This window comes from Poecilia reticulata, linkage group LG8 (genome assembly GCF_000633615.1).
Source record: "Poecilia reticulata strain Guanapo linkage group LG8, Guppy_female_1.0+MT, whole genome shotgun sequence".
Lineage (NCBI taxonomy): Eukaryota > Metazoa > Chordata > Actinopteri > Cyprinodontiformes > Poeciliidae > Poecilia > Poecilia reticulata.
In genome coordinates this window covers 6,634,284-6,654,679 of record NC_024338.1, presented here as the reverse complement: position 1 = coordinate 6,654,679, position 20,396 = coordinate 6,634,284, and the positions used below count along the sequence as shown (strand labels likewise).

Here is a 20,396-nt window from a genome sequence, read left to right as displayed (position 1 = left end):
TGATCAAAGTCAGAGTACTTATGCTAATTGAAATATTCCATTCTCATATTCTCATATTCCCTTCTGTCAAAGATTTGTTTTTATTAGACGTTTGGAGGATTCTACGATCCGAGCAGTACTGACATGAAAACGTAAGGTAAAGTGTGAATGGTTTGAAGTTGCGTCTCTTCGTTGTTCTGTTAAAAAGTTTAAGGAGTATGAGTGCAAGGCATTGTATCTAGGCCACAAGACGGTCCCCATCTGCCATTAGGGCCAAAAGCCTTAGGAGCGTTCTGGAGCCAGAGAGAAAGAGATGAACCCAGCCAGGGATTAGGCTGGCACAACAGGTCCAAGAGGATGTGAGATTACACGAGGAGCAACAACAACACACACGGGGTAAACCTGCTGACATGTTTACGTAACAGCTCAGCTCATGCACCTCAGCATGTCTGCAAAACAACATATTAATGTCCTGTAAGAACTTCATCTGCTTTTTTAAAATACTGGGGAACAGAAAAAGAATCTCTGTGTCAGATGAAGGGGAATGTTTTGTTTTGTTCTTTTTGCAAAGGGCAGCAGCTTCTCGAGCTTTGTTCCGCGGAGAGCTGTGTTGTGTTCTCTGCCCTCAGCATATCATCCAGTATTAAATCTCATCTGCGGTCTCCTCTGATCCTGTCATCTGGGGGAAATGTCCTGACCTCAGAATGTGTCAGCAACGGAGCCCGGACAGGTGTGACTCAGCACCTGTTTGTCAGCCTCTGGGACTGAAGGGCAAAGCATCACCTTTAAATCAAATCTTCTGGGTGTGTTTTTCCCAGCAGTCCTTGGACGGGTGGAAGGAAAGCTGTCAACAAGGAGGATTTGGAAAACATCCTATTGGGAGATTAACAAGGACAGAGCCCCGGTCCTTTTCTGTGCATGTGTGAGTGCTTGCGTGCAGGAAGGAAAGAGAGAGAGAGAGAAAGAAGGAGGGAGGGAGGGAGACAGGACATCGCAGCGTGTGGCAGATGGAGGAGGGAGGTGGGGGTGAGGAGCCTGGTAGGAGGCTGGCATGTTTTCCCATCTAAACCGGTGACAAAGTGGCGAGCAGTGGCTCCCCGGAGCAGAGGAGATCACAGCCACCGCACGGAGAGGGACGCGGAGCGGGAGGAGAGCCGAGCACCGCGCAGCCTGCAGCCGCTGGAGCCACAGCATCAGGGTGGGGATCAGAACCGAGCCACATCGGAGGGAGCAACGTTTTTTTTTTTTTTCCTTTTAAACCCGGAGAGCAGGTGAGTAAAGAAGCGTTGGATCGGTTATTTCCATGTGATTCGGTTGGGTTTTGTTGACGAGTGACGCCAAAGGTTGTCAAAGCTAATTGACTAAAATATGCAATGAAAAAAAAAAAATCTGGTTTAAAGGAGAAAAATGTCTGTTTAAAGGTCGTCGGGTCACAAACTCGCATATTAAAAGCACTTTGAGATGTTTAAGTTGGAGCTTTTTTTTTTTTTAGATATTGCCTTAACTTGAACATTTCCCTTTTTAGCCCCAGTTAGTCCATTCAGACTGGAGTCTCACTTTTCATGTTTTAGTTCAATTTCTGGCAAATCCCAACAAATATGGGTTCATTTGTCCATCATTCTTTGGGTCAGCATCTCTACACTCTAAAAATGAATTTTGCAACATATTACGTTTTTGCTATTAAAAACATTAACATTAACATCATTCACATTCATTTGTAATTATACTGTTCAATAATACATAACTTATAACATTTTAGGTGTCTTTTAGCTGTTTAAATCGCTGTTTTACAATCAGAAATACTGATTCAGATATACCCTAGGTGTAAAAACAAGGATCGTGTCTGGGGTTTATTTCGGTCAAACAGATTTGTTTAAGTCGTGCTGCTATGTAGGTCAGTCTGCACACCGGTCAGTACCTGGTCAGATTAAACCACTGTGCATGTCATCCACCTCAGCTCAGTGCCCCGGTGCCAGCTAATCAGGTCCATTAACCACGTTTGGGTCATCTGGTTGGCTCTTCTTACTCAATAACTGTTCCTATCTATGGAAGTCCTGACGTGCCACATTTCAATAAAGATATAAATCATTAAATGAAAACTGTAAGCAGCATAATTAATGTCCATAATTAAACAAGTTGATAATGAAATTTGTTATGAAAAGCACGTTATTATTATTATTGCAGAAGATAGAGGCTGCAGGAATTGATTTTATGCCATTTAATTGTTAAGTATCAAAGTTAGTAGGCAGGGCTAACTCTGAATAAATCAGTACTATTGATAAGAAGTTGAGTTGCTGTGCAGATTAATGAACAACTGAAATTATTTTGTAGTTTATTACTTTTAATCATGAAATGTTGAAATTATTTTAAAATCATTCAAAATATGTTATCTATCATTTAAACGATTCCCATAGCTACATGACATAGCAATTCAAATTGATCTACTCCCTGTTTAATCTTGTAAATAAATATATATTTTTTTATTTTTGTTGTTGTTTTGTTTTCAGAAGAAAAAACTGTTTTGAATAATCTCTTCTCAGCTTTTGACTTTCTGTTCCAGCCTATATATTCAGATGGTTATCCTTTCCTGAGGTTGCCTTGATTCCAAAACAGCATAAAAATGTTGATATTTTTGTGTTTTCACAAACAAAATGCAGATGAAAAAAAATCAAAAAGTGTGAAATGATCTCTGTTCAGTGGAGAGGTTTTAGATTGAGTCCAAATTCCTTCAAAAGCAGTAAAAATAATCTTTTAGCTAAGCACAAATCTTGTCAAAATCATAACTATATATTCTAACAACAATAAAAACTGTGCACAACATGTGTGGACTGGAGGTGAAAATAGGTTAAAAACAAAAAAAAGAAAAATTGGTTTGGATTCAGCAAAAGGATTTTGCCCTTTCTTTTTTTTAATGGAACGATGCTACCGCTCCATCACTGAAATGGGTAGCTGACCGCAAAATGTAAAAAAAAAGAAAAAGAGACAGAGAGACTGGCTCTCACACTTCTAAAGTAAGCTTCAATGACTTCTGTTTGCTTCTCTGTTTTAGGCAGCGATCTTGACGTTGTGCCTGCTGTATTTTGACGGTAGGGCGCGTTGTCTGCCGAACTCCTTTCCATTCCTCCTCCAGATCGGCAGAGATGGGCGTGACTTCTCCCCCGCTGCTGCTGATATGCATATACCTGTCGGCAGTCGGCCGGGCGCGCTCGGAGGGCGTCTGCCTCCAGGACGGCAAGCACAAGGCCACGCCCGGCGCCGAGCCACACCTGTCCGAGTGCGGGCTTTACGCTGACAGTGAGTGCACGCGGTCCGTAAGGTCCCACAATCATATCTGTGTTGAGATGACAACAGTGGTTTGGTGTTTGTTTCATCCTGGCTGCTGCAGACAGCTGCTGCACTGAGGAAGACATCCAGGATATTGCCTATGTTCCTTCTGACAGCAATAAAAACGAACCCTGGGACAAGTGTGGCCCTCTGAGTGCAGAGTAAGTCCCATCTGTTCTTGCTTTCTAATAACATCCTGTTCTAATTGTTTCTCCTTCTCATATTAGAATTGTGAGTCGCATACACAGAGGCGTGTCTACATTTATTTTGGTTTCGGGGGGAGGGCGGGTGGGGGGCCAGGTTGAGGTGCAAACGGCAAATTAAACTAAATGCACTGCAGTCTTAGATTACGATGAACAAAACTTTAATAGAAAAACACAAATTTTAACCAAATAAAACACATGGATCTAGTCACACATTAGACTATTTAGCCTAGCGTAGCTTAACTGTATACACATCTATTTTTAGCGCCGTTACGCTAACTCTGTTCAACTTATCAACTTATTGAAGTGAAATTTACTGAACAATTATAGACTACATATTGCAAAAACTATTTAATTATTAATAAACATCACACACATGAACCTGCYGACGGGACGAGAGATAGAAATTAGGCTCATGAGATTAAAGCTATAATCTCATGTATTTCCATGTAAATGTTAATTGATATAACATTTAAAAAAAATAATAAATTTCAATTTTAGACTTTGAGTGTGGAGAAAAAGTTAAGTATGTAAAATATGACATTAACAAACTGACACTGGTGTGTGTGGTCAGGTAAGGTGGCCAATCAGATTTTAAGGGAAGCCGTCGACATCCCTTTGGCCACGCCCCTTTTACAGCTTCTGATGTAATTCGCTTTAAACTGAATGTTTGCTGAAATATGCTGTACAGAATAAAGTTGACTCTCAAAAGTATTCAAACCCCTTCACCATTTCCACATTAGGTCAGATTACAACCCACCAAATTCAACTTTATGCAGCTGCATTTCCATCGGCCATTGTAATTTGACATTTCAAAAATAAATTTGCTTAATGTAAACGCAGCAATTTGAAAAAAATTGAATAAAAAGCTTTGACGCTTCTTTTTGGGCCATATTAAAATTGGCTTATTTCACAAAACTGCAAAAGCTTTTTTGGCATCACACGAGTCACATTATCACATGAAGAAGAAGACGACAGGAAGTGGTAGGAAGATGATGTCGCATCATATTTTTTTAATGACTTACCATGTGAACATTCTTATCCTTGAGATTTTAATCGTGTTTCTTATGCGATGGAAACATTGCAATTGCAAAATTTTTTGACATTAACGAAATATCGACAACGTTTTTGCACACATCAGTAATGAAAACGCAGCCAGAGGTAGGTCAAGACAAAGTACTGCACATTAATCCCAGTAACGCACGTTGAAATTCCTGGTTGTGACATGTCAGGATGTGAGAAAACTTCAAGATAGTGAATACTTTTGAAAGTTTTTGGTTAAAAACATCACTATTTTTCACACCTGCACAGTACGAGTCACACGCTCACATTTGCCCTCGCTGTCTTTCCCTTCCCAGTGACATTGCGGGTCAGTAAGAGTTTGCAGTCTGCGCTTGATGGCGCCTCACGCTGGTAGAAAACTGTTTCCATCTGTCTCGGCAGGTGCGAGGGCTATCTGAAGCGCGTGTCGTGTTTTTACCGCTGCTCCCCTGATGCCTCCCGCTGGCCTCATCCTCACCGCCGCTCGTACATCCAGGCGGTGCCGCTGTGCCACAGCTTCTGCCGTGACTGGTGAGGCTGCCTGAACACAACTCAGTAGCTGCTCCTGCTCACATGTCAGACTCTGGGAGGAAAGATGCAGTTTTGTAACGCAACAGTGCTCAGCCCCAAGGCAAAGTGCCCTATAAATAAAACTGCATTTAAAAAAAATAAAATGTTTCTGAAAATTTCTGGGTTCAGAGGACATTAACAAATCTGGAGGTTTGTGGGGGGGAAAACCCCAGAGATAATCCTCTAAATGTTGGAAAACATCTAATGCAATCACAGAAAGATGATTTGAAGAGGCATTTGAGAGCTTGTAAAGAAATAATAAATTTCAAAACTTCCCCACTGAATTTAAAAGTTTAATCTGCTTTCATGCTTTGGGAATTTACTCTGACAGACGGCATCTGAGTAAACAGTCTGAGATTATGGAAAATATGGTCGCTTCTGTTGCCAGGACCAAGATGAGAGGAAACAATACCCTGTTCCTGCAGATTATTTGAAGGGACAAATCCACAGTCCAACAGTGGATCGAGCATAAAATGTGCATCAAATCCATTCTCTACATTCTAAAAAACCGCAATGCTAAAGACAAAGCAATTTGCAAATTCGGTACTGTGTCAAATATAGAGCCATAAGGGGTGCTAGGTTGGCTTTTAAACCCCTAAAACAGGTTAAAGTGGCTAATGTAATACATTAAAGCTAATATCAAGAGGGGTGAAAAACAATTGGACTTCTAAACACAAAGCATTTGGGTTGAAATGAGTCATTTAGATTTTTAGTTTAATTCTGTATTATGAATTACCAGATAACAAATAAAAACAGCCTTATAACATGTACAAAGTGTCTGATTCACCAGCAGTTGGTTCTAAACAGCAAACTTCATGTTTAGTTTAAAACACAGGGTAAACATAGCTTCTATGTGCAGAATCTGAATGTTGAACCAAGCTAGCACTAGCTTGCATTAGCAGGTAAAAGGCTAATGTGGTCCTTTAAATAACCTCATTGTCTAGTATGAACTAAATTCTTTGACACAAACTGACAAACTACTGACTTTTATATATCATCATTTTAACATCGTACAAACTTCATGCTCAGTATAAGTCACAGTGAAAATATAGCCTGTCTGTGTTGACTGTTTAGTGACTTCTTTCACTAATTATTTGGTCGGAATCTGAATGTAGCCAAGCTATCACTAGCTTACGGTATTAACTGGTAAAATGCTGACATTGTCCTAAAAAAAAACCTCACTGTCTAATATAAACTATGTTACTTAACAGAACAATGTCTTTTTCAGGAGCATAAACAAAGAAGGTTTATTTATATGTGCAGTGGACTCCCGAGTTTTACTTGCTAACGGTTGTTTTTAGATACAATTACAAATATCTAAAATTCTCAAATACTTGAGATCACTGCGAAAACTTGATACCTTTTCTAAAAACAGTTTGAACACCAAATATGCTTTAGTATGCAATAATACACATAGAGGAAACCGACTCTAGACGTTAGCTGCAGAAGCTAACGCCTTACATTAGAGCTAGGCACTCACAAGCTCTAATGTAGATATTAGTGGTGAAATAAATATAAACGAAGAGGCTTACATGTCACAAATATGTGTTCCTGTAAAAAACTAAATAAATCATGAAATGTGCTGGAATTGACCAACAGAAACCTGTTAGCACAAAAACTAGAACTGGCTAATCTGGTTCTGAGAAAATGAACCAAACTCTTTGGCCAAATCGGTACTGCTAACACTGTAGAATATTAAAACTGTATACACTTTTTAAACAGTAAAATGTTTAAAGATAGTTTTAACTGCATCAACATTCCTGGATGGGAAATGCAGAAGATGAAAGTCATCTTCTAAGTTAAACATGTTTCTCCTGACTGGAAATAATATTAAAGTTTTGTGGCTCAACCCGATTAGGATGATGGCAATTAAAAAAAAAGAAAAAGATGGCAAGAAAGCAAACATGTTGTTGTTATACTGTGATGTTATTCAGGATTTTACAAGGATTTGCCCACAGAAACAGGATTCTCATCTACCAGTGTTTTTTACAGACTACCACGCATGCTACAAAAACAAAACACGTAGCAACATGCCAAACTGTGAGCTCCAGAGAAGCCACAAGCTTTATTTTGAGCCCTAATGCTAATTTTAGCTGAACAACTGCTTGCTCTTGTCTCATTAGGTGCAAAAACATAAAAAAAAAAGACCTTTGAGTATTAAAAATGAGGATGTTTTAGAAATAAGCAGATGGTTTTTTTGCCGTTTCTGATTTGTCTGATTTGTGTCTCCAGGTTTGATGCCTGTAGGATGGACATAACGTGTGCTCGCAACTGGGCCAGGGACCCTCGGGGCCAGAACTGCACTGGGACCTGTGTTCAGTATCAGCAGGTAAACACAATCCTTTCATCGTTTCTGTTTTATACCTCTTATTTTCCACAAAAATAAACACTAATATTTATTTAATATCCTTAAAAGACATTTGCTGTATTCCTGTATCACAGTCTAAAAGACACACCATAGAAACGGCCACTGTTCCTATTATTATTATTAGGTTTGCCTTGCATATATCTCCATAGATCTTTCCATCTCCACAGCATAATGCTACCACCACTGAATTTCACAGTATGGACAGCATGTTCGTCCTCAAGCACTTAAAAAAAAACACAGAATCTTACCAAGTATTATTTTTTTTAGTTTAGTTTCTAGTGCAAATATCTTTCACTTATAACATGGAGAAAATGTCTTGCTATAAGTGAAAAAAAATCTGCCAGTGTAACTAGTACCCTTTTATAATTTTTGTGGGGTAAATCCGGTGTAAAAAGCATAAAAATAGAACTAATACATACACATTTAAAGGAAAAAAATATAAAACCACCAAAATACACAGTTTTTTGGCACTGTCAGAGTTCCATACAATGTATTTCGTGGTGATCACTTACATCTTGTTCAGCAGGATAAACTCAAATACTTTCTGCTCAAATCTGCCCCGGTACTGAGGGCTATGGGGCTTATTAAGGAATCACTGACTTGAAACAAACACCTATATTTTGCTGAAAATGTATTTGTAAGTTAGTTTATAAGTCTTATAAGRTATTTACACTGGAAAATAGACAAAAAAATAAATGCATACTTGGTAAGATTTAGTGTTTTTGCAGTGTGGTGGTAGGCATGAAGGCCAAAATGCTCCGTTTTGTTTTATCCTGACCAGAAGGCAAATGGAAGCTGCGGCTTTCTTCTGGCAAATTTTGAAGCTCGTGGTTCCAAGAAATAAAACAAAAAACAAAAAAAAAACAAAGCACTGTAAAATAAAAAAATTTGAGTCTTTTATTTATTTATTTATTTTTTGCATCAGTATTTTTTCAGCCCAGTCCGTCAGCTGGAGGTTTCCGACAGGATGTGCAGGTAGACGGCGTGAGAGAGGGGCTGGCTTTGGAGCATGAGAGAGTCTGGCCCCCGCTCCGCTGGGCAGGGGCCAGCTGGGTGATTAAAAAAACAAGCGGCGGGCCGGTGGAGGCCTGCAGCAAACTGAACTCTCACACATCATCGCAGCCCAGCGACGACCTGTCTCATAACGAGCCTGTCTGTCTCTCCGTCTCCCCTCCTTATCGCCTCCATCCTCTCTCGCGTGCGAGCGAGCGAGCACACACCCACAGACTGCAGATCTAATAAGGCAGCTTGCTGGTTATTAGATGATAAGCAGAAATTGCAGAGTGTATTAAGAGGGAGAATTGAAGATCTCTCTCTCTCTCTGTGTTTTCTGTGGGTGTGCCGCCTGCATAATTCCGGGGCTTTGTGCGCGCCGCCTTGGCCCGTCTTCATGTAGGGCAACGCTTAACGCTGCAAATAGGCTGCAGGAAATTTAAGCCGCTCTGAAACAGACGAATGCAATTAGAAAAATGTGAGAGCAGTCAGCGGATTTGACAGGTCGACTATTTTTTGTTTTGCGTCTGTATTTTGGGAGGGAACGTGAACACGAGAGCGTCRGCTCTCGTTTTTTAGGAGGAATACGGCTGATTTTCGTTGGAGCCTGGCTCTGTAAACATCCGCGCCGTGTTGCCGTATGATGTGGGTAAACGTATGAGTGAACGCCAAATATGCTTAGGTAAAACGCGGGGTGTGAGAACTCAGACTGTGGAAGGTGTCAGGTCGCGTGGCGTCAAGTTAATACACCTTCAACTGGAAAATAAAATCACCTCTGGCGCTCTCAGTCTCACTCCTGTTTTTGTAGTCTTTGGTTACATCATTCGCCTGCCAAGGTCTTCTCTTAGATTTAGTGCTTCTGATTATGTAGGAGAGAGGTTAGGATGGCAAAAACAACATATTTCTGTTGAATACAAAACCATTTATTTATTCTCCTTGAACTTTTTCATGAGCAGCACAAATGCAACTCTGAGCCGTCTGCCTGAACGCTCAGGTCAGGCAGGGAGGGAAATAATCTCAGAAGAAAACAAAGAGACTGAATGAAACGAGCAGCAGCTCAGRTGAGGAGAATCTGTAGATGGACCAACTATTGGCTTTGTGCTTCATTAATCTGAGCTTTATGGAAAAGTGGCAAGAAGAAATTTGTGTCAGGAAAAAAAATCCCGTTTGCAACATATTTCTACCACAAACATGTGAAAGATGATGCATTTGTTTGTAGTCGTTAGGCAGAATTATTGAGTTTGTACTGAAAAGTAATCGGGAACGCTTCCTGATGACACAATACCAAGTTAGAATTTGTCGCCAACGGCAACATCAAAATTCAGTATGGCCGCCGTACGGAACGTCTGGATGGCTGCCCTAATACAGTGATCCCTCGCTATAACGTGGTTCACCTTTCGCGGTCTCGCTGCTTCGCGGATTTTTTTGTGCAGTTTTTTTCACAGTGCATTGTGATTGGCTAAACAGTCTCCGAGCTCCTTCTCTACCTGGGTGCCAATAACGTTACGGTATTTAAATTTAAGTAATACAGATTGGCCATTCAGGAGATGAAAGCTGAAAAGTTTGATTGCCTGCTGGAAAAAACTGTGGCCAGAGGAAGAGCAAAGCCCGACCGGAGGCTCGGTTGACGAGATCCGTCGCTCTGCCGTAGATCCAGCTGTGACTCTGGCTGGGCAGGTTGGAGGAGACGCTTTGATGACACGACTCCGGATCACATTAAGGCCCGATTGACGCACATGCACAGCCGCTGACCTGAAAACAGGTTTTGTTGTTTGGTTTCAATGTAGGGTATTTAATTATGCTGTGTAATAATTGTAAAAACTAAAGGTAACTACTTCGCGGATTTCACTTATCGCGGGTTGTTTTCCCGCGAAAAACGAGGGATCACTGTAAATCATTTTGTTTGCACCTAAATTAGTCACACCTGCATAGTGGAAATCTTTTGTCAGGGTTCAAGTCACTGCAGGTTTTAAATACACACACAGAAATACACTGTTATTAGCTCATGTCACTAGCACCAGTTAGCAAAACACTTCAGAGCGTCATAATTCATTTTATTGGTTGTTTTATTTGTCTTGGATATTTAAAATGTCCTCCAGTTCCCAGTGTTAAATGTTCATTAAAATGTAAAGTTTGTTCATCGTTGTTGCATTCTTAAGCCATGAACTTTATTACTTGAAAAAACAATATTATCGTTTATCGCAATAACTTCAGGGACAATTTATTGTAAAAGCTAAATTTGTTACTGTGACAGGCCTATGCATCATATTAACAGGTTTGTTATATCTGTGCTCATGTATCTCAGGTATACATGCTAAAGTGACACAGATTAAAAGTAAGAAATACATTTTCCAAATACGTATTTTTTTTTTAACTCTGTTACAAGAAAGTCTAAGGTAGGCCTTTTTCTTCTTTCTGCGGTTCCTGTCTTGGCGTAGTGTTTGTGGTTTCAGGATGTGAAGGCTAGAATTAAACCGCGATAAGGAAGGGAAGGACAGCGCATGGCGCCGCAGGAAAAATCTCTATCTGGCTTATTCAATCCCAGCATGTCGTCTAGAGCTACTTGGGCTTGTACTGAATTAAGTTTGGCAGCAAACCACGGCCGCCTGGGGGAGGACTGAAGTGTGTGTGTGTGTGTGCGTGTGTGCAAGTGTGTGTGCGTGCGCGCACGCATGTGTGTTAGTCTGTGCTCCCGTGGGTATTATTGGGTCGATGTGATAAGACCAAAGCATCAGGCAGAGAGCATATGTAGTTAAGAGACACACCCATTGTCCTTTTTGTCCTTCAAACTCAGTAAACATATCACAGCTTTTTCCTTTTTTCTTTATTTTCCAATCAAGACTTTGTGAGGAAACGCTATAAAATAATTGGAAGAAGCAGGAAATTATTAACTGGGGGATGACTTGGCATCCTAATGACTGGTTACAGAGAAGGCAAGTTTATTTCTACAGCTCCATCCATCCGCAGGGTGTTCTGAAGAAAACAGGAAGTGACCACAGAGGGAAAAGGAAGTGAAGCCTAGAGCTCTCCATTGTGAACTGCTAGCCTCGCCATTGCCTTCCTACGCAATTAAGTTCGATTCTTGTTTCCCTTTACTTCATTCTCCCAATGATTTTGGTTTCTCTGGTGGAATTTCAGCCAAACAGAAGGAGAAGTACAATGACGTCGATTTTCTGCGCCGTTTCAGAATCGTAGTCTATAGTTTTAGCGATGGCAGAGGTAGGAAGTGAATCGTCCGTGATGTAACGTGGAATATTAAATATTGAATTAACGTTAACGGCCATCTTGTTCGACTCAAGACTTCTCTCTTCACAATGGCAGTTTGTTTACAGCGCAGGCAATTTTGGGTAAGCTTCATAGCGTTACACACGTCACGGCTAAACATTAGCGATTGGCTAAAATGTAAAAGTCAATGGGTAACCCAGTGGAAGTGAGCGTCCAAATTTTCTGTATTTCTTTTTGTTTAGTGTGAGATACAATAAGAATTTATTTTCTCCGTTTTGCTCAACTTTATCTGTACTGGTTAATTTTCATGTCCGTCCGTTTCCCTTTATTGGTGGAAGTAGATTTTATTTTATTTTTTCTTCTTTATTTATTGTAATTGGATTTTTTTTTCCAGACCTTTGTAGCTTTTTGAGATCTCAACATATAACGGGTGTTATAAATAAAATCTATCGCTATTGATATTAGTGTGAAATGCAACAACATTTAATTTCTGACTGGGGAAAAATTAATTGAATTTAATAAATTAACCAACTTGTATGTTCTATATTACATAAATTTCTAGTCAGAGTGAAAGTGTCATTTTAACGTGGAAAAAGAGGTTCTGGATACTTTTAATATATTCTAAAAAGCCTAGATTGTGATTTTGCAAACATGCCTTTATTAAAGATGATTGTCAATTGGAGTTTTAATCATTCTGACCCAGCTTACAGCTGTTAATCTGCTCTCCGGGGTCCGTTAGATGCTGCTATACTAAACCTGAAGTTTTTTTTTTTTTTTTTTAAAGTGCCGTATTCAGATTGGCTCTCAAGGTCGGTGTTGTAGACAAGGAGAGGAAAGCAGCAGGGGCCGAGCAAAGCCACCTGAGAGAGAAAACACCTGGCAGAGGCAACGTGTTCTCAAGGCCGGAGCCGCCGTGGAAAGGGCAAAATCAATTATTTCACTGGATGTTTTATGCAGCGGGGTAAAGATCAGGCAGGCCCGAGGGGCGGCGGGAAGCGGGAGGACGGACAGACTCAGCACAGAGCTGGCAGGGCTGGAGGAGTGAAACAAACAGGCGTCCGTTTATTCCTGACGCCTAGAAGATAAAAAAAAGTTGGACGAAAACAGGAAAAAAATAAAAAATAGCGGTCGTTGAGAATATTTTTATTCCTCCAGCTCACGGCGGCGCAGGCGGAGCTGCTGCTCCAATCCGACCCGTCGCTCTTGTTTCTGGCAGGAATATCGGCTCAGACTGTCTGATCTMGCTGCTACAAGGACGAGCAGTCACAATAATTCATCGTTCGAGGTTTTGTTAGAAATACAAAATGGTTGCTGTGAAAAAGATTGAAAACCATCCGTCTTTTTTCCCCTCCACTTCACTTTTAAAGGGGCAGAATCTCGTAATATTGTTTTTATTTAGCTTTATAAAGGGTTATAAAGTTATTCCGTCGTGAGAAACATTCCTGGGGTGTTGCCTTGATTCTTTCAGGCATATTTGAGAAATTCTTTAATCTCCATGGCAACCATTCAGCTGTGCAAGACGTCTGGGTGGCCCTAGCTAGTAAGCTAGCTTGACCTATTTTCCAAAATCCTAAGCTTCTGTCTCACAGAACAGAAAACCTTCCCTGGGACTCCCCCATTCAGCTCCTTCAGACTAGCCAGCAGCCATTAGCAAATGTGTGCTGACCTCTTTAGACAAGCTAATTCTCAGTTAAACACTGGTGAAAAGGTTGTTTAGGGGTTAATAGAGGAGCCATGTTGTGATGACTTCCTGAAGGCGGAGTTTCAGAAAGAGCAAGAGCTCCTTAAAGAGACAGAGGCCCAATTTCAAGGTGTTACATTTTGAAGCCAAGTTATGTTTAGTATATCTTGCATTTTTTATAACAACTGAAGTTAACAGATTGATTGTTCCATAAAATGTATCTTATTAATATATCATATAGCATCCCATCCAAATACAAAAACTCATAACGTAGATCTTCGCTTTGACTGATTCTGATGTCCCGCCCACCTACACAATCCACAAAGAGAGACTCAACGGCTGTTTTGTTAATTAAGTTTTACGCCACGTTCCACTGATCCTCCTTTATGTACCCAGAGAGCAAAGATTTCATTTGCATGCRAGACCTACACCGTGAATTACGTTATTGTTGTCCACGGCAACGCAGTTTGAAGGGACAAACTCGGTGCAGATTTGATTAAAGCCGTCATGAGATTTGTGTGCTGCCTCTGCGTCGCAATTTGTAATTCCTTACATTTATTTAAACGGGGAGGAGGAAGAGCCCTWTGATTTAAAGTCTGATTTACAAGCTAAAGATGCAAAGAAGCTCAGCACACAGTGATGCATATGTGGTTCATACGCAGTGTTATACAGAGGCGAACGCTTAAGAGTATCAAAATTCAGATTCTGCCTAAAACACAGCAAAGCTTTGTCAGTAACAATAATGGGGAACTTGTTTAAAGATTAGTTGATTTGAAAAAAATAACTTGCTGAGTAATGTAGGACCCAGAGGCCAAGAAGATGCCAAGTTATTGGTTGCTATGGCGATTCCCACCTTTTCAGCCGTATTGGGGAGCCGTACGGTATCAAAGATAATTTCATTGAGCTTAAACAGGAAAAAAAATATGGAAATATAATTCTACAGTTGTCTGTGTTTGTGAAGCTTTTACTGTATATTGATGCAAGTAAACAAACTCRGTCAATGTTATCTTTYGGGGGCGGCTCGATTTTCTTTCCAGGTTTTAGTCTGATCCGGTTCACTGGGTTGGTCAAACAACATTTTATTTAATATGTGTAACAACAAGCCAGTGAAAAGTGCTTTACATGATAAAAACATCATAAAATCAGTCCCTCCAGGAAATGTTTTTCACTGATTTTGTGGTTCTACATTAGTAATGTATGCAAGGAGTTTTGTCACATTTTTTCCTCATTAAACCCTTTACACAACCTGCGCAACAAAAATAAAGATGAGGCAGGAAACAATATGCAGACATATGAAAAAAGCAAACATTTTAATTCTTTAAGGAATTTAAACGTCTTGATTTTTGCTATTTGCATACAACTTGACCTAAAGTAAGGCAGAGGCAGCAGTTTGGAAGAAGAAACACTGCCACCTTCAGGTCGGAGTTAACAGACTCCATTTTTTTTGCAAAAAAATTGAAATAAACTGACGGCTAATAAGTAACGCTGAAGAAATGCTGGTAATTGTTTTTTTTGTTTTTTTTTTTTTGTTATTTTTGCGTTAATTTCTGAAAATGTGGATTCCTGGAAAACTGATTGATGTAATTTGTGCTTTTTAGTCTGGAGGGAAATATAAAAGAAATATGTTGGATCGAAATGTGCTTTAAATGTTGATTTGGGTTCAACAAATTAATAAGAAAAGAAACCTGTATGGGCAAATTCATAATTGACATATTTCAGCTATKCTCCAGTTCATTTGATAATCAAGCAAAACTGTGATACTTTTTAATTYGTTTCATTTAAAAATAATAATACAATTTGAAAAGACTGGCTCAAATGGAAGCTGAAGGCAGTAAAGWTTTAACTCGGTACGATTGATGAATAAAAAGCATTTATGTTTGCTAGTCACACTGAGGACTGAATCGCCTCTCTGTGGTTTGCGTGGCTGCAGATGTATCAGCACGGCAGGGATCTCTGCGAGAGCCTGTGGGGCGACGCCTTCATGACGGTGGAGGACGACCAGCAGGAGGCGGGAGAGAACGGGGCGGAGGGCCGGCCCTGCGGCTGCCTCACCCTCAGTCCCTCGGACAAGGACGTGATCGCGGCGCTGCGGGCCCAGCAGGACGACCCGGAGGAGCTGGACACCACCAAGGCAGGCCTGCCGCAGTACCGGGCTCCCTGCCAGACCAAGCTGCCGCCGCCGGTCAAGAGCGGCCGGAGGGCGAACTCCGTCCTACGGAAACGCTCGGTGGAGATCGACGACGTGGAGGGAAGCGGGAGCGGTTTGTAGATCCTGTTGGGAAAGATGTGTCTCTAGTTTCTGATGCGTAATGCTAAACTGTGAAAATAAAGGCGTAACTTTGTCCCTCTAAAAAAGAATTTACGTACATGGGCGGCGAGTTAGGGCCGCTGTAGATCCAGGAGAAAGAAGTAGTAAATTTGCGAGATAAAAACTCTGAGGTTTTGAGATTAAGCGCGGGAAATTTCTAGAAAAAAGAACGGAAATTTCTGAGCTCCAAAAGTTTGAAATTTCTTTGGGAATTTTTTTTTTAATTTTTTTAATTGTTAGGTTAATTTCACATATTCTAGAAAAATAAAATTTTTCTGAGCTGGCAAAGTTGAAAAGTTTTTTTACAAGGCAAAAATGTTTGACTTTTTGAGCCCAGAAATCTCCAAGTTTGGGATTATTCTCAAAATGTTGGATTTTTTTTCTTGCAAATTTTTGACTTTTCCAGCTTCGAAATTTCCATGTTTTTTTTCCAGATAACTTCTGAGCTCAGTATGAACATTTCTTTTTTTTTTTTTTTTTTGCAAATTTGTGACTTTTTGAGCTCAGAAAATGTTTACGCTTCTTCTATAAAATTTCTGAGATTAATCTAAAAAAATTTGGAGTATTTTCTCACAAAGTTTTGACTTTTCAAACTCAGAAACGTTCACGTTTTTCTAGAAAATTTCTGAGATTAATCTAAAAATTTTAGTCTTGTCTCGCAAATTTACTCTTTATATATATATATATATATATATATACATACATACACACAATGACCCTGAGAAGCCACCATAGATACCTTTAAGTAATAAAGGCAAAGCTCAAAATACTGCAAATGCTTTGATGTCATCAAGAGATTGTTGGGTAACCAGCCATGTTCTGCATGTGGTAGAAACCGACAGCATCACAACATCAACATGTCGTCCTTCTACTTCAGGTCATTTCCCCCTATTAAAGTATTGAAAACAGAATTTTCCAGCCTATGAATCTCCGTTCTTCTGTTTCCGGACATCTAGCTGACTTTAGTCTGTTCATTCCTCCCTTCTTCCTGTTGTGATTCTGTTCTGTGCCGTCTGCTCGTCTTTAAGTAGTAGAGACACTTAGTGCGATCATTATCATGAATGTAATCTATGTTTTTTTTGTTTTGTTTCTTCCGGCCTGATTGTGGGCGGATAGTTGGGACGCGCTTCGTACCGGAGAGATGAGGAATATTTAGCGGGAGAAATACGCTGAGGCGGCATTCACGCCACACAGCGCCAGCGCTGGTAGTTTCATCACTGATGTTCTGCGAGTCTTTCTTTTATAATTCTGTGTCGAGTAACGCACTGTTAGACGTAAACGTTTTGTAAAAAAGAAAATCTGGTTGGTCCGGCGTACTTGTTGAAATTGGTGTTTTTGTGTTTTTCTCTTTACATCCTGAATAAAGACGACCATCGTAAGCGTAACACCGGCCTCGTCATTTGTTAACCCTATTTTAAATGTGTGCAGAACTTTGTTGATACTCTCCTAAAGTTGAAGAAAAACATATTTTGCAATTGTGGTGTTTCCATTAAAAAAGAAACACAATTAAAGTAACATGTGAATAAGTTTGTTTTTTCGCCATGATCCTCCAACTACTTCCTGTCGTCTTTATCATTTCTGTCAGTAGTAACATCCGGTTGTTGATCATGTGACTCGTGTGATGCGAGAGAATCGTTTCCATTGCAGTTTGGAGAAAGATACTAATTTTGAAAGAGCTGGTAAAACCACCTCATAAAGTACCAAAACGTTTTATCGAGTTTTTCAAAATTGCCATGTTTCCCATGAAGCAAATTTATTTTTGAAATGTCAAGCTGCGCAATGTTAAGGCTAATGGCATTGCAGCTACTGAGGGAAACGGTAAGGCACATGTCATTCAAACTTAGAAAGATGTCTGCAACCGCCGAACGTTACCAGGAAGAACGAGGAACACGTTTAGATTTAGCCAAGAGGCTGAGTGACACAAACTCTGCAAATCTGGCTTCACTTGAATTATCCCAGGTGTTTTCAGTTGTCTCACCCAAGCAATGCTGTCGGTTGTGTTTGGGATCGTTTGGAAAAATTCATATCTTTAGAAGACCCCTCCACGACATCAGATTTCTTCTGCTAGCTCGTCACCATATTTAGAAATGTTGCTGTGCTGCTTTTCTTCAGAGTGGAACCAGAAACAAACAGTTTCTCTGCTTCATGAATCGGAAACCTCAAAGCTCTGGAGATGGACTCTGTGCACCTCGGATGTAGCTTTGTGTTTTTTGCACTATTCCCCAACTCATTACCCGAGTTACTGTTGTTGGGACATAGCTGAAGAATTGCTTCATGAAATGTCTTCCCTCCTCCACTCCAGTAATGTGTGATGTGTCCGGCAGCGTGGCCTCAACCTCTCTTTACAGTTTCTTGTTTTAGCAATGTTTTCTCACTACCGTCAGATGCTAATTTACAAACACATCATGACAAGTGTGTTTACCCTCCCGCCCAGACAGCTGCCACTCACTCTGCTTTCACATGCACCGCTTTGGGGGAGGAATCCAAATGCTTTCATGTTTACAGTTCACTACCTGCTCACTGTACTCTTACATTGTCCATTGTTGTACTGAAAGTATCTTGATCTTAAACATTTTGCTATTTTCGAAACACGAGCTTTAATGTTTCATTGGAGTTTTATCTGAGAGAGCACAAACTGCGTTTACAACTTGTGGTTTTCTACATGTAAATCTAAATTTACAATTGTTTTTTTTACTGCCCATTTTAAGTCAGTGCTCTAGTTATGCTGTTTTTCCAATTTCCTATGGAAGTCACAAGGGCAGATGATTAATTGGTTATTGAAATAATCGTCAATAACCAGTCTATTAGAGGATTTTTAACAATGTTCACCCAGGTTCCAGGCACCGGTCCCTGGGTAAAGCTCTGACATGAAGTCCACACCTGGTGCTTCTGATTGGTTCCTAAATGTCTGGAGCGAGGGTTTTCATTAGTGTTATATTATTTAGCTAGCTGGGATTGTTTCAGATGTTGGCTAGCTAGGGTCATTTCAGATCTTTAGCTAGCTTGGGTTATTTCAGCTTTTAAGCGGGCTAGGGGTAGCATGTTGTGGTAATGGTTAGTCCATAGAAATGAATGAAAAACGAATGGAAGTCAAAATAAAGTCCTTGTGAAAATAAAAGTGTGTGTGTGTTTCTCAGCTATAAGTGTTGAGCTGGTTCTTGATTATGCTAGTTAATATCGTCTCTATGAAAGTCACCATTGTCAGTGGTAAAATGGAACAGATGGGGTCATAATTAAGGTTTGTTCCATATTATCTCACAGTTTTGAGCAGAAAGCTTTGACCGTATCGGCGTCTCACAGAAGAAGACGAGTTTGCATCATGGTGACAGATGAGACTGGCTTATCTTTGTGATTTCCTTTCAGCTTCGCTCCAGAGTCTGCAAGGCCAACGTTCTGCAACAAACTCAATAATTGAGATAAGCTTTGCAATTTGCTTCTGCAAATTTCAAATCTGACCTTCGTGAGAGCTCTTCTGACTCTTTTTGTCTCGCATGAATGGAAAACCCCATTGAGCAGAGTAGTCGGCGTAACACAGCATTCATAACTCAAAGTTTTCAGAATTTGACATTTTCACGACACAAACTTTAACGTTTCATGTGATTTTTATGACAAACCAACAGAAAGTAGTAGATAGTTTGCTTGAGTTTTTTTCTTAATGGTTTGCGTTTTTTTGATTAGGATTTGTAATGGAAACGCAACTAGCGAGTTTCTTTGAATCGCGGCTAAAACCAAACTGTTTAGAGTTGCCTTTGACTAGCAGTAACTCAAATTGATCAACATATCTGATGTATAATTTGCCTGACGTCTTGCAGTTACCAATCGTTCCCAGCAGAGGGGGCAATTGGCTAAAAGCTTTCATTCTATGTGCATCGCCATCCTCAGGGTGAAACATGGTGGTGGCAGCATCATGCTGCAGGAGAGATTTTCCTCAGTAAGGACATGGAAGTCAATTGGAGTTAAATACAAACCCAGAGAGAGAGAAAAACTAAGATGTTGGCTGCAAAAGACAAACATGGCAGAGAGGTCGACCTTCCAGCAGGACGAAAACACTACAAATTGCCAGAGATACGATCAAATGACTCAGATAAAAGTTTGTTTATGTGCTTTGAGCTAAAGTGTATGAAGGTTAGACTGGCAATTAATGTTTTTTTCAAGGCGCTGCATGAAAATCATTGATGTTTGACATTGATATTTAATTTAGCAGTCATTTTATGATGGGCCTGCCTGAAGACAAACTGAGTGCTCTAATAAGACGCCACCAGAGAACTTTGACATTATAAACAAAGGATGGAAGAGGCCTCCCGACAGAAAAGTGACATTAGATGGTATATTTGAATTTAGAGTTTGGAATTGAAAAGAGAGGAGTAAAATTCTGCCAAAAAAATCTCAGAAATTTTCTAGAAATATTTGTTTTTGAGTTTGAAAAGTTAAACATTTGTTTTTTGATTTTCTCAATTTTTTTCTGAGAAAATCAATTATTTCTGGAAAATTACAGATAATTTTCTAGAAAGAAATCTGGGAAATTTTCGACTTTTGGAAATCGACTTTCCCACAAAAGTTGAACATTTGAGTGTTTTGACACGTTTTCACTTTTTTTTTTTGTTTCTTTTTTTTATATTTCTGAAATTCATCTAAAAGTTTCTGTGTTTTTTGGTGGAAATTTACTCTTATATATACATATATATATATATATATATATATATA

The 20,396-nt window shown here is 39.9% G+C and overlaps 1 protein-coding gene across 2 annotated transcripts; it reads left to right on the top strand.

The window, feature by feature from the left end:
* Positions 1–825: 825 nt before the first annotated feature.
* rtbdn (retbindin) lies at positions 826–15,890 on the top strand. 2 transcript variants are annotated; one of them, XM_017306423.1, is made up of 6 exons: positions 826–1,250; positions 3,110–3,273; positions 3,365–3,464; positions 4,950–5,078; positions 7,350–7,446; positions 15,315–15,890. In XM_017306423.1, exons 1-6 carry the CDS (start codon positions 898–900, stop codon positions 15,651–15,653), a joined length of 1,182 nt encoding a protein of 393 aa, XP_017161912.1. In that variant the 5' UTR covers positions 826–897; the 3' UTR covers positions 15,654–15,890. The 2 variants fall into 2 exon arrangements, with proteins under 2 accessions (XP_017161912.1, XP_008413644.1); XM_008415422.2 differs by having other exon boundaries at positions 1,163–1,250; positions 3,029–3,273.
* Positions 15,891–20,396: the final 4,506 nt, after the last annotated feature.